At 45.6% G+C, this 13,288-nt stretch overlaps 1 protein-coding gene across 2 annotated transcripts in view; it reads left to right on the forward strand.

Annotated features, from left to right (window-relative positions):
* Nucleotides 1-13,288, forward strand: part of NIPA2 (NIPA magnesium transporter 2) — a 276,819-nt gene that overhangs the window by 206,554 nt on the left and 56,977 nt on the right. For both annotated transcript variants that reach the window (XM_044072060.1, XM_044072061.1), the window contains one exon: nt 13,014-13,174. In XM_044072060.1, coding sequence (XP_043927995.1) covers nt 13,014-13,174 — 161 coding nt within the window. The remainder of the gene's footprint in view (nt 1-13,013; nt 13,175-13,288) is intronic.

Below are 13,288 nucleotides of genomic sequence, written 5' to 3' on the forward strand. Positions count from 1 at the left end.
AGTGGTGGTTGACGTCTCTTCATGTCACAATAGGACGTCCTTTCATGCTCCCCCCTGCAGTTGCCACTGTGACCACGGACACTTCCCTAATATGGTGGGGGGGGGGCTTTTTCAGGGAAAGACTCCCCAAGGCACATGGACAGACCAAGAATCGCATCTGCATATCAATGTCCTGGAGATGAGAGCAGTACTTCTAGCACTGCAATACTGTCCAGACTCTCTTCCTCTAGGGACAGTTGCAATACAGACGGACATGTCATCTGTCTGGTATCTGAACAAACAAGGCGGGACCAAGTCTTATTCCCTTTGCCGAGAAGACCTCAAGAGGATGGCAGTGGGCACTGTCATCCCAGCACTTTGTTGGCAACGCACATCCCAGGCAAATCCAACGTCATAGCGGACAGACTGAGCAGAGCAATCTTATTGCCCCACGAATGGTCCCACAAACAAGTGATTGCGGACAGGATCTTCCGCAAATGGGGCCAGCCTTCCTGCGACCTCTTCACCAGTCACATCAACTACAAATGCAGAAACTATTTTGCCCTGATTCCCATGCCAGGTCACTCCCCGAGAGATGCTGTTGTCCACGATTGGCCCCTGGGTCTCCTCTCTGCATTTCCAGCAATTCCCCTGATACCCAAATTCTTACAGAAAACAAAGTCGCTGGGATGGACGATCATCCTTATAGCCCCTCATTGGCCTCTGCAGATTTGGTTCCTGTTTCTTGACCACCATATTCTGGAAGATCCATGGATCCTGGACACAGTTCCGGACTTGTTGACACATCCGTCAGGGGATCTTCACCCATCATTGCAGACACTGAAGCTAACCGCTTGGCTGCTCCAATTCCCTGCATAGCCAGGCTCTATAATCTTTCCCATGACACTAGTCAGATTTTGTTAGCTTCCCATGAACCTTCCACCAGAAAATTGTATCATAGTAAGTGGAAGAGATTTTCCATTTGGGCTTCTTCCCACAACATTGACCCTTATCGTGTCATTGTCTTCTATCTTAAAATTATTCACAGAAATCTTCAACAAAGGAGCAGCGGCGGCTACGGTGTGAATGCAATTAGCTGCTATATCTAATTTTCACCTAGGAATTGATGGTTTGAATGTTATGGCTCACCAGTTGTCTAAGGCTTTTCTAAAAAATTCCTTTCACATAAGACCTCCAGTGAAGACACCTTATTCCCCCTGGAATTTGAATTTTATGTTATCACGTGTCATTCTTCCTCCTTTTAAGCCTGCATCATCTTGTGAACTAAAATTTTTTGTCATGGAAAACTATCTTCTTGGTAGCAATCACTTCAGCCCGTAGAGTGTCCGAGCTCCAAGCCCTATCCATCAAGCCCCCTTACATGGTCTTCCATGCTGGCAGAGCATCTCTCAGGACAAATCCATTCTTTTTGTCCAAAGCATGTTCTGAGATTATCATTAATCAAGTCATTGAGTTCCCCGTTTTCTTCCCTAATCATACCAACAAATTGGAATATATGTTGCATAAACTCTATTTTCATAGACAGCTTAGATTTTATTTGGACAGAACAAAAGACATTGGGTAATCAGATCAGCTCTTTGTGTCTTTTTCTGAGGCCAGCAAAGGTAAACCAGTTGCTAAAACAACCCTGTCTAAGTGGCTGTCGTATTGTATCACCTACACATCTGCTTGTCATAATATGCCCTTGCCTAGTAAGGTAAAGGCTCATTCAACCAGTGCAGTTTTTACCTCTTCAGCCTTTCAAGCCAAGTTACCTTTGTAATGAGTTATAAAAGTGTGAGGTTTAGACCATGTGGCTGCTGCACAGATGTTATCCGAAGTGGATAAGTCCTCCAGGGACAAAGCTTCTTTTGCTTCCACGGTTCTGAAGAGTGTACTTCTGTGCGCCACCCAAGATCATGGTGCTAGGGACGCTACCCATCAGTGATGAATGAATGGTGAGATTGAACAACTTCACATAAAGAAGTTATGTACTCACCATAACATTCCATGCGAGTTGTTCCATCTCGCCTTCATTCTCACGTCCCTCCCTTCTTCCCCCCCCTCCTGGCTGGCAGTTGACCTGGAAGGCTGTCTTCATCCCGGTTTTTCAATGTGTATTCATTCCTAGGCAGAGTAATTATTGTACTACTATATGGTACGCAGCAAACAAGATCAGAGGTATTTCCAGCAGAGCGTTATGGGATAAGGGGTGGGGTCTCAAGCTACTGGAGAACTTTGAGCTTGCTAGTTGGCCGTGTCGGAGCCGAGGATTGGCTCCGAACCCATCAGTGATTAATGAAGGTGAGATGGAACAACTCACATGGACCGTTATGGTGAGTACATAACTTCTTTTTTTCCAGGCCGCTTTGTAAGATGTCTTTTACTTTCACAGGCATGCTCTTGTATGCTTTTGATTTTCTATTCCATTGGTATTATTTTTGGGTCATTGTCGAGATTCAGAAGAAAGGTCCAGGGAAAAAGTGGATGTTAAGTTGTCCATCTCGCCTTCATTCTTGCTGGTTGGGATCGGAGCCGATCCTCTGCTCCGACTCGGCCATCTTCTATAACTCGAGAGCTGTTTACTGGCTCGAGGCTACCCCTTATCCCATGATGCCTAGCGATAGCTACCCAGATCTCGTTTGCCGCTTCAACTGCGAGGTGTCGTTTTTCTGGCTCAGGCTCATATAAAGTTTTTTAGTAACTTTCTTACACTAGAAATATATTTTTTTATTGTTTTATTGTTAACGTTTAGTCTTGTTTTTTGTGATAGCTAGTGTTTAGTTGTAGTATTCCTTCCTTTCTTGTAGAACTCGTTTAACTTGGAGAGTCCCCCCCCCCCCATCCTCTTCTTGTCAGGTTAGCCGTTTAGGTTAAAGGCTTTCCTTCTACCTTTCTTTCATAGGTTAGCCGTTTAAGTTAGAGGCTTTCCTACTTGCACAAAAAATCCTTTAGCTATAGCCTTGTAGTACAGTGTGTTTTTTGTTTAGACTGTATTTTGCTTTGGTAGCTGTTGTGGTATTTGTTGTTTCCTTCTTTCAGGATGTCAAAGGAATCCAAAGTGTATGGATTCAAGAAGTGTGACTCGTGCTGTCAGAAAATGTCTCTGACAGATGGGCACACTTCTTGCGTCTTGTTTAGGCGCTGTGCACCTGCAGGACTCTTGTTCTATCTGCCATGCATTTAGTCCAAGAGTCCTGCAGGAGTGTAAGAATAAGCTTATTCTTAGGGGTCTTTTAAAGCCCCAGGATTCACCGGCCAAGACCTCTCAGCCTGTGAAATCGCCTAAATCTACCAAGCAGTCGGCTCCAAGTTCGGAGCCGTCCTCTGTTCAGACTCTACCTTCTACTTCGGTTCCGGCTGGCACCGATAGTCTCATCGGCTCCATCAGAAACATTGGAGCCTTCACGGAGCCACAAGAGTCTGAGGTCCCCTTCATTGGAATCTGTACATTCGGCTCCTCAGTCTCCCTTGCTTCAGAGTGAGCGCGGTCACAGATCCTCTCACTCCTCTCGATCCTCTAGGCTGTCTGATCACGATGTGGAGAGAGTGGTCAGTAGGTTGCCAAAGTCGCAGGCACTTGCCAAGATGTTGTCCAGCCCTCGTCAACAGGTGTCTGCTCCGTCCACTTCTATCGATGTTCCTCCTCCGACTCCATTGAGTTTGGAGCCGGAGTTCGTTGGGGTTTGAGTAGTGGAACCATCTGCTCCGATAACTCTATCTCCTTCGGTTCCATCGTCTGCTCCGATCCCCTCGGTGGTGCTGTCCGAGGGATCTAGGCACCGGGGCTCCGTCTTCGGCTCCGAGGGGGCAAGTGGCATCGGACTCTTGTCTGACCCTGTTCTCCCCCGGTGCAGGTGAGCTCTGCTCCTACATCGGCCTCAGAGCCATCTCACTCTATGCTGAGAAAGACTCTGATTTCCTCGGAACCGGAGCTTTCTCTGCATCGTGGCAGGGACGCCTTTGATGTCATGAGTGTGTGCTGGCCACGGAATCGGCTCCACTATCTGCCCCAACAGCTCCGTCCCCTGTAGTGCCTGTGCCAACCTCTGCTCCTCCTCCAGACCCCAAGCGTAGGGAACAGGCGCTCCAGGGCACCCCATTGGGTGTTTCCTCTTCTTCTGAGGCCTCCCCTGATTATTCGGAGGAGCCCCCTCGTAAGAAGTGCAAGAGGAAGCACATTGACTCCCATGAGTCTGTCACTTCTGATACAGATTTAGTTGAATCGGGAGGGTCCCCGAGATCCCCCTCTGAAGATGTTTCCTTCTCGGACATCCTAGAAATGCTTAAGCAGAGGGGGAACTGGAATCCTTTAGCCCCTACCGAGGATGAGGTTGTATTTCTGGATACTCCGGATACAGTGGAACCAATTATGAGGAGACCTGGCAAATTCATCACAGCACCCCAAGATAAGTAGTTCCTTACCAAAGGTGTTCCTGTTGATGCCATGGTGGTAGTAGCAGCCACCAAAAAAGAGTTAGCAGAGACCTCTTCGTCTGTCCATCCTCTTAACAAGGAGTCTAAGACCATGGACAGATACGGGAAGCGAATATTCGCTTCAGCGACCTGTTTTATGAGGCCATTGAACTACTTATGTCCTTTTACCCGGCTTCAGAGGGATCTCCTTAAAAAGCTCGGAGATGCCCTTCAAGATCCATCAGCTGATGGGGCTCAAGCTGAAGTAGCTTACCAGCTGGCGACGCTTAATTCTGTAGTTAACTCCTCCATGAGGCTCATTTCCTATGCAGCTGATGGTGTGAGTAGAGCCGCAGGTACGGATGTGGCCCTTAGGAGGCATGCATGGGTGCGGCTGTGTTATTTTGCGGAACCCTTTCAAGCATCATTCACCAACACCGCCTTTGGTTCCTTTCTTTTTGGACCACAGGTGAAAGACACTTTGACTAGGTGTGAGCAAGAAGGCAAGACACTCTCTGCTGTCGGAGTCCGTTTTTCCACTCCTTCTAGACCGTACCCCAAAGGTCAGAAGAGTGGCAAAATGTGGTTCCAAAAATCCCAGGGAGCCTTGCCTGACACACGTAGCGATTTTTCCTCCAGGGGCAGGGGGGGAAACAATAACAACAGACGCTGCCCTCATGGCAGAGGGTGGTCCGCAGAACCAGGGCAACAGAGAATCTTTCTCTGATAAGCCCTTTCAGCATCCCTGAAGGGTTGCCCAGCTGCTCACCTCTGGAGGCAGTCTGGGGAAGACTTTCACTATACCCAGAAGCCTGGCAAGATTTAACACAAGACAGATGGGTGTGGTCCGTTATATCCGGAGGTTACAAAATTCCCTTCTGTCAACCCCCCTTACCGTCAAGGAAATCCCTTCCAGATGTTCCATCCAATCTGAAGGACCAAGCAGTAATAGAAGTTTCAAAACTGCTAGAAAAAAGTAATCCAGGAAGTCCTGGCAGACCAGCACAGATCCGGAACTTACTCTAGGTTCTTTTTGGTACCAAAAAAGACAGGGGACTGGAGACTGATTTTGGATCTCAGCAGACTAAACAGGTCTGTACAAAGAACAAAGTTTCGGATGGTCACGCTGCAGTCCATTCTACCCTTTCTGGGTCAGGACATTTGGATGTGCTCTATAGATCTTCAGAACGCACACTACCATATCAAGATGGACAGGCGCTCCAGGAGATTTCTTCGCTTCCGGCTGGGAGCCAGTCATTACCAGTTCAGAGCTCTGCCCTTTGGTCTCACCACAGCCCCTAGGGTGTTCACCAAATGTATGGCAGTGGTCATGGCTCACCTGAGACATCAAGGATTCCATGTGTTTCCATATCTAGACTGGCTCCTCACTGCTACTACCAGGCATCAACTTCTTCAAGCCAGGGACTACACAATCTGCTCTCAGTTAGGCATTACAATAAACTTCGAAAAATCTGCCTTGTTGCCCTGTCAATCTATCACCTACATAGGTGCAGACTTGGACACAAGGAACATGTCTGCAAGGCTACCGCCAGAAAGGGTGTCTACAATTCGTCAGCAAGTACAAATTCTGATGCAGAGCAAAAGAATCCAAGTCAGGTTCGTCCTTCAAACTCTGGGTTCCATGGCAGGAGCCATTCTTCTAATCCCACTGGCCCGCTTTCACATGAGGATCCTTCAGTGGCATCTGTTCACACAGTGGTCTTTCCAACAGCTGCCCATGTCTCACACGATCATGATTACAGAAGCATGCAAAAGGCACCTTTCCTGGTGGATGGTCTCCCCACTAGTGACTCAGGGCAAGACCCTTCATTCAGCCCCCTCCAGTAGACACAGTGACCACAGACGCCTCCCTGATAAGGGGGGGAGGGGGCATTATCAGGGCAGGACAGTCCAAGGCACTTGGCAGCCTCATGAGTACCATCTGTACATAAACATCCTAGAAATGAGAGCCGTGCTGCTAGCGTTGCAAGCCCTTCAGAGCTCTCTTCCTTCTGGGACCATTGCAAATCAAACAGACAAAATGTCAGTGGTGTGGTACATCAACAAGCAGGGTGGAAACAGGTCCTACCCCCTGTGTCGAGAAGCACGCAGACTCTGGCAGTGGGCGATTTCCTCCCAACGTTTTCTGATTGCGACGCACATCCCTGGGAGGTCCAGCGTCACAGCGGACAGGCTCAGCAGAGCTATCCTCATGCCTCATCAGTGGTCTCTGAATCAGGCAGTTGCGGATCTTATCTTACGCAAATGGGGACAGCCTTGCTGCAATCTTTTTGCCACCCCCTTCAACAGCAAATGCAGCAACTACTTATCCCTTCTTCCGCTTCCAGGTCACTCACCCAGAGACGCTCTAGTCCACGATTGGCCTCAGGGACTTCTTTATGCCTTTTCTCCGTTTCCCCAGATTCCAAAACTCATACAGAAAGCAATAACATTGGGTTGCAAAATGATCCTCGTTGCCCCCTACTGGCCTCGACAGATATGGTTCCCGTTCCTGCACCATTACCTTTTCAATCAGCCCTGGACTCTGGATCCGATTCCAGACCTACTGATTCATCAATCAGGTGGGTTGCATCAATCCCTCCAAACACTCCAGCTCACAGCTTGGTTGCTCCACTTCCAACCTTAGCCAGGCTTCCCAGCATTTCCCCGGCTGTACGTGAGATTATTGTCTCCTCTCACAAGTCCAAACCAGAACAACTTATGCTAGTAAATGGAAACGTTTTTCTTGTTGGGCAGAGGCTAGGAACGTAGATACCTTTTCAACCCCAGTACATGAAATTCTGGAATTCCTAGCACAACTTTTTCATTCCGGGGTCCACTTCTGCTATAATCAGGGTTCAATTAGCGGCCATTTCTAACTTTCATGTTGGTTTGTCAAATTCAAACATTATGTCTCATAAGCTCTGTAAAGCTTTTTTGAGAGGGACTACTCTTCTTAAGCCTCCAGTGAGAGATCTCCCTCCTCCTTGGGACCTTAATTTGGTACTAACTTCCTTAACTCTGCCCCCCTTTGAACCAGCAGCGTCCTGCTCCATTAAGTTTCTGTCTTGGAAGACACTTTCTGGTAGCTATTACTTGGCCAGGCACTTCTCTGAACTTCAGACACTGTGTGTTCGTCCTCCATACTTGGTTTTTCATAAGGACAGGGTTGCTGTGAGGACTAATCCTTCGTTTCTTCCAAACGTCTGCTCAGAAAATAATTTAAACCAATCTATAGACCTTCCTGTGTTTTTCCCTAACCACACCAACAAGGCAGAGTACAAATTACACCAATTGGACGTTCATAGACAATTCCGTTTTTACCTGCACAGGACTAAGGAAATAAGGAAGTCGGACCAACTATTCCTTTCCTATGCTCTAGGCAAACAAGGTCACCCAGTTTCCAAGGTGACCTTATCCGGGTGGTTATCTCTCACAATTACTTTCATTTATCAATTAAGGAACAAAGAGTTACCTATTAAACCGAAAGGTCATTCTACTAGGTCCTTGGCCACCTCTGTAGCCTTCCAGTCTCGGTTGCCCATGGATTCTATCTGTGTAGCTGCCACGTGGGCAAATCCTCATACCTTTATTTCTCATTACAAGCTAGATATGGTCTCCAGGAGCAGAGCTAACTTTGGTTCCACTGTTCTGAAGAGTCTGTTCCAGTGAGCCGCCTAGGATTGTAGGTGCTAGGGACGCTGTCCCAACCAGCAAGAATGAAGGCAAGGCAGACAACTTAACATAAAGAAGTTATGTACCTACCATAACGTTCCATGTTGGTTGTCTTCATCTTGCCTTCTTTCTTGCGTCCCACCCTCCGTCCCCCTGTTCTATTGGACCTAGAGGAGTTCTGGTTTCACTGGCTGAGTGTTCTCTGGTTTGTTTCCTCTACTGACTTAGAGAGTATGACAGGTATACTCAACCTATTTGTTTGGACAGGTTTATTCTCTGGCTATGTCTGGGGTTCGCTATTTCAAACGAGATCTGCGTAGCTATTGCTAGGCATCATGGGATAAAGGGTAGCCTCGAGCCAGTAAACGGCTCTCGAGCTATAGAAGATGGCCGAGTCGGAGCCGAGGATCGGCTCCGATCACAACCAGCAAGAAAAAAGGCGAGATGAAGACAACTAACATGGAACGTCATGGTAGGTACATAACTTCTTTTTAATCCCTTCTTTTGGAAATTTCTAAGAGTAATAGGGTAATTACTGAAAGTTTCTTTACAAACTGATTTACTCACACAAGACTGTGTCGGGGGCGGGGGGTTGGATTCATCACAACATCAACTAACTGCAAGGATGATGGTCTTAATAGCTTTTAGGCACCTGTTTTTGAGGACATTTGCCAGTTATTAAAGGAGACAAGAAAACCTATTACTAGGAAAATCATATTAGCAAGTAGAAAAGACGTTCTACTCGTAGTTGCATCTGTTGGCCATTTCAGCATGTCTGCCCATGGAGCCCCTTCTTTCAGTGCAGTCACATGTAAAAATAAGGGGTGTTGCATACCAAGGCTGTTGGACATCAGGTGGCTTCTTCTTGGGATCTTAATTTTTGTCTTGGAAGAAAAATAACTCTGAACTAGCTCATCAAGCTTATTTGGGATTTTTAAAATGGGAAACAGGTCGTCTGATCTGACTTTTGCAAGAAGAGTATGAGTTGTAAGCTGTTATGTTGGGTCAGCCTTACCTCATTTTCCTCTAGGGTTTTCTTAACTAATCCTTTATACCTCAAGTGGTGTCAGTATATTTTTAGCCAAGCAGTCTCATTTCCCTGTCTTTCCTGAGCCTAAAAACAAGGGAGAAATTATATTCCATACCTTGAATGTTCATAGGCAACTCGTGTATTGACAGAACTAAAACTTTCCAAAATGGTCAGTTCATGCCTTGTGAAGGTAAGAAGGGACAAACTGTCTCAAAGACTGTTTCCAAGTGGTTGTCTCATGCTGTTACCTTCTGTTATGCCCACTATAGCAGGGCAATTCCAGGCAGGGCAAAGGCTCATTATGCTAGGGCTTTGGCTTCATCAGTGGCTTATTGGAAAGGGTTTAATTCTAGAAGCAGCAACTTGGTCCATTGTGCGTACCTTTACAAAGCAGTACAAACTAGATTCCTTCTCCAGGTCTAAGATGTGCTTTGCTAGGACCATTCTTGCAGGGCTCCTGGCCCCATATCCTTCCTCCTGCCAGTCAGTTTAAGCTATGGTAGTCTACCCATGCAGCTAATGCTACTGCAGCAGAGATCAGCATGATGGACACAGTACACCTGTGTAAAGTAAACTCACCATAACAGCATGTATCTGAACATCTACAGTAGCCACTCCCTCCAGCCCCCCTTATTTTGTAGGTTTTTTGCCAGAGGACCTTTGTGTCTATTTTCCTAGCTGTAACCATTTGAGTGTTTTGTCTTCTATCTCTCAGTTGTCATGAAAGTTCTTCTGCATCAGGAAAGCTCTGAAGAGCTTGCTGTGCAAACCACATTTTCTTTAGCTCTGTTTGAGCCGATTAATGGTTTTGGACATGTGGAAGGTGACCTTAGGTTTTGGAAGCAGGTCAGCTGTTGTATCTTTTAGGATGTAACCCATATAGCTAAGGCTACTGCAGCAGTGATTGTTCAAACATCATCTGTTCTGGTAAGTTTACTTACACAATGGTACTTTCTCATTGTTCTGGGGTTAGGTAGGGTCCAGATGTTGTTTCTGCCATATTTGAAATAATCAGATCATTTTTTCCAAGGCTGAAGCTTCAATGTCTTGTTAGCTGCTGTCTGTGAGTGGGGCTTCCTCTCTTTGATTGACAGTGTGGTAGCCTAACCTGGAAGGAAGGGTATTTACTGCAAGGCAAAAAGTCAGACTGCGTCTTGAGAAGTCATGTCACTCACACTTGATGCCAAAACTTGGAAGACAAATCAGTCATCTACTGTTCAGGTTGAGTACCTTTTTAGATTTTATCTTTCCAGGTATCTCACAAGCTAGATGTATGTAAGGATGAAAATACTGATCGATTTTCCCACTATATATCCTATCACATCTGTTGGGTATGTGAATCTAAGTAGATGAAAGTAGCAAGTCAAATTAGGATATGCATTCAAGGATTTCAATGCATATTTCATGAGCAAGCCAGGACACAAGGCGAACAGATCAGTATCAGAAACTGTAAGATGTTCAAAATCCTTTAGGGCATACCTTATTGGCTCAGTATATTTAATAAAATGTTTCTAACAGGGTAGTATTTGGGGAGAGCAATGAAGGATTGCATAGCCAGCTGTTCTTTTAACTATTAAAAATAGCTGAGCATTTTCCCCTATATGTTCATAGGTTTACAGGCATTTACTAGGCTAATGACCACAAGGGACTTTTTAAGCCTAGCCATGCATCCTAAATCTCAGACAAGTTCTCATACTCTTGATAAGTGTAAGTAGGGGCTTGGGAGATGAAACATTTACAAGCAGGGGCCTGGGAGATGAACCATTTACAGGCTGCCTGTGTCCTTTAGAGACATAGTGCCAAACCAGGGATGAATTTTCTGTACCCCATCCAGTTGCCCAAGTTACACGTGAATTGGGTTAGGGAGGAACTCTGCTTCATATAGATGGGGAAGCCTTTTCCTTAGAAGGGGGGTAGTCTCTGGGATACATACCTGTCTCTCCAGCACAGCTTGTATCACAGGCAAGGTTTAAGTCTTTAGAATGGGTAATTCTGATGCTGTTTGTTTTGCAGATATGCCGGAGGTCAATCAAAGTGGGGTCTGACAGCGCCTTGTGTGATAGGCGTAGATCTCCCCTCAAATGCTTGTAAGAGACTGAATACAGCATTAAGGCCGTGAGTTGGCATGCATAGAACATTTTACTTATACCCTGTATTTCTTTCAGTGCAGATCCTCTGTGGACATTCCAGTTGTTGGATATGCCTGGTTATTTACATACCAAAGTGGGCATTGTACTCGATGCTAGATCTGATGAATGCCAAGTACAGTGGAACAGTGACTTCCTTGGACCTAGGTACCACAACTTTAAGTTGTACAACAGTGATTTCCTCTCTACTGTTGACATGTGATGGTCAAAGGCTAGATTACTGTCTGTGTGTGTCCCCAGGTCCCTCAGTACTGGGTCAACTCTTAGGGATGTGTTTTCAGTATGGTAGTTACCAGGGGTGAATGACTTCCTGAAGGATACTATCATGCAATTCTTGGCATATAGTTTTAGTCCATGGCTCTGACACCAGTTATTTGTCTGTCAGCCCTTCCTGGAGAGCATTTGTGTTCTTGGGTGATTCAGTGATGGCTCGTAATTTGCAGTCCTCTGCAAATTTAGTTAGCCAGAGGGCATTGACATTGGCTGTGACTTCAGAGAAGTAAATGCCAAAAAGAAGCAATCCTAGGACCAATCCCTGAATCCACTTGTGACTGGCCTCTTTGTAGAGGTGAATTCCCCAATTCTAACTTCCTGGGTCTTGTCTGTGAGCCAGCTGACTATCCACAGGGTGACCCAAGGATTTGTACCCAACCTCTTAAGTTTGTCTACAATTCCTGAGTGAGATGTGTCAAATGTCTTGGCCAGGTCAAGGTAGGCAGTGTGAACCATTTTGCCTTCATCCATTGCTTTGGTGACCTTATCAAAGAAGTCCACCAGGTTGCGTAGGCATGACCTGCCCTTGACAAAAAACAAATTGAGTTAGGTCCAGTGTCTAGAGTTTTCCTATGTCATTATTGATCATTTCCATGATAATTCTTTCCATGGCTTTGCATATGAGACTAGTGAGACTTACGAGTCTACAGATGTCCCACCCTTTTGCAGAGGGGTGACTTTGCTGTTCTCCATTCACGAGGCATGAAGCCTGTTTAGAGGCTACAGTTAAATAGAAATTTCAGAGGGCCTGATGGGTCATGTTTCATGCTATTTAGAAGACATCCTGGGATATTGTCTGTGCTTACTAATGCAGTGTTCTTGGCCTTAGAGAGAGAGCATTAAGGACCTGCAGTGATAGCAGGGGGAGTGATATTTGATGGTATTTCCTGAGGGAAGGTTGATAGGGAGGGTCAAGTTGGAGATTAATTTGTGTGCCAGTAGGTTTGCTATATCTTCTGGCTCCGCATAGGTGACACCATTAACAATGAGCTCTCCACACAATTGTGCATTTCCTTTGAGGTTGTGGAAGTAGCTAAAGAATGCATTGTGGATGTCCTTTTGAGGCCAGATTTACCTCAAATTTGGCTTTGGTAGACCTCATTTCTCCAAGTTTTTACATAAATGTTTTGAAATTTTCAGCTCTGTTTTATGTATGTGCCCTTCTGTAGTTTAATGAACAACCACGCAAAGTGTTTGTATTAGCAGGGCATGATGACACACTGTTGAGTAGATAGTTTTACAAGATGTGCATTTTTTGGAGGGGGGGTGTAGCAGGATTAATGAAGGCATGCATGATGATAGTTTTTGCCTAACCACAGTACTGTACTTTCTGTACCCATTTATAGCACACAGATGTTCATACATATGCTAATCTGTAGAAGTACTTGCATTTTTGACCACGTTAAGTTGTTTTGCCATGAAATAATAAAAGGCATTTTGCTAGAAAGGGTAATGTTATGATTCTCACGATTTTCATTGTCTCCTCCATATAGTGCTGTCCTGTCTTCATACTTTCTAAGTGAGAGACTTAATCTGCATGGTAAAATTGGCTGCTTACTAAGTATGGTGGGTTCAACAGTGATGGTCATTCATGCCCCACAGGAAGAGGAGGTGGAAACTTTAGAAGAAATGTCAAACAAACTAGGAGCACCAGGTAAAAAAGTGAGATCAGAAATTCACATTTGTTTGTCATTCTGTGTTTAGGTTCTCATTTGCCAAATGCAGACCTTTAAAGTCGCAGTGCCTTTCAGTGCATAACTGATACTTG

The sequence above is a fragment of the Protopterus annectens genome, chromosome 5.part0, assembly GCF_019279795.1.
Source record: "Protopterus annectens isolate FY-2018-M chromosome 5.part0, PAN1.0, whole genome shotgun sequence".
NCBI classification, from domain to species: Eukaryota; Metazoa; Chordata; order Ceratodontiformes; family Protopteridae; genus Protopterus; species Protopterus annectens.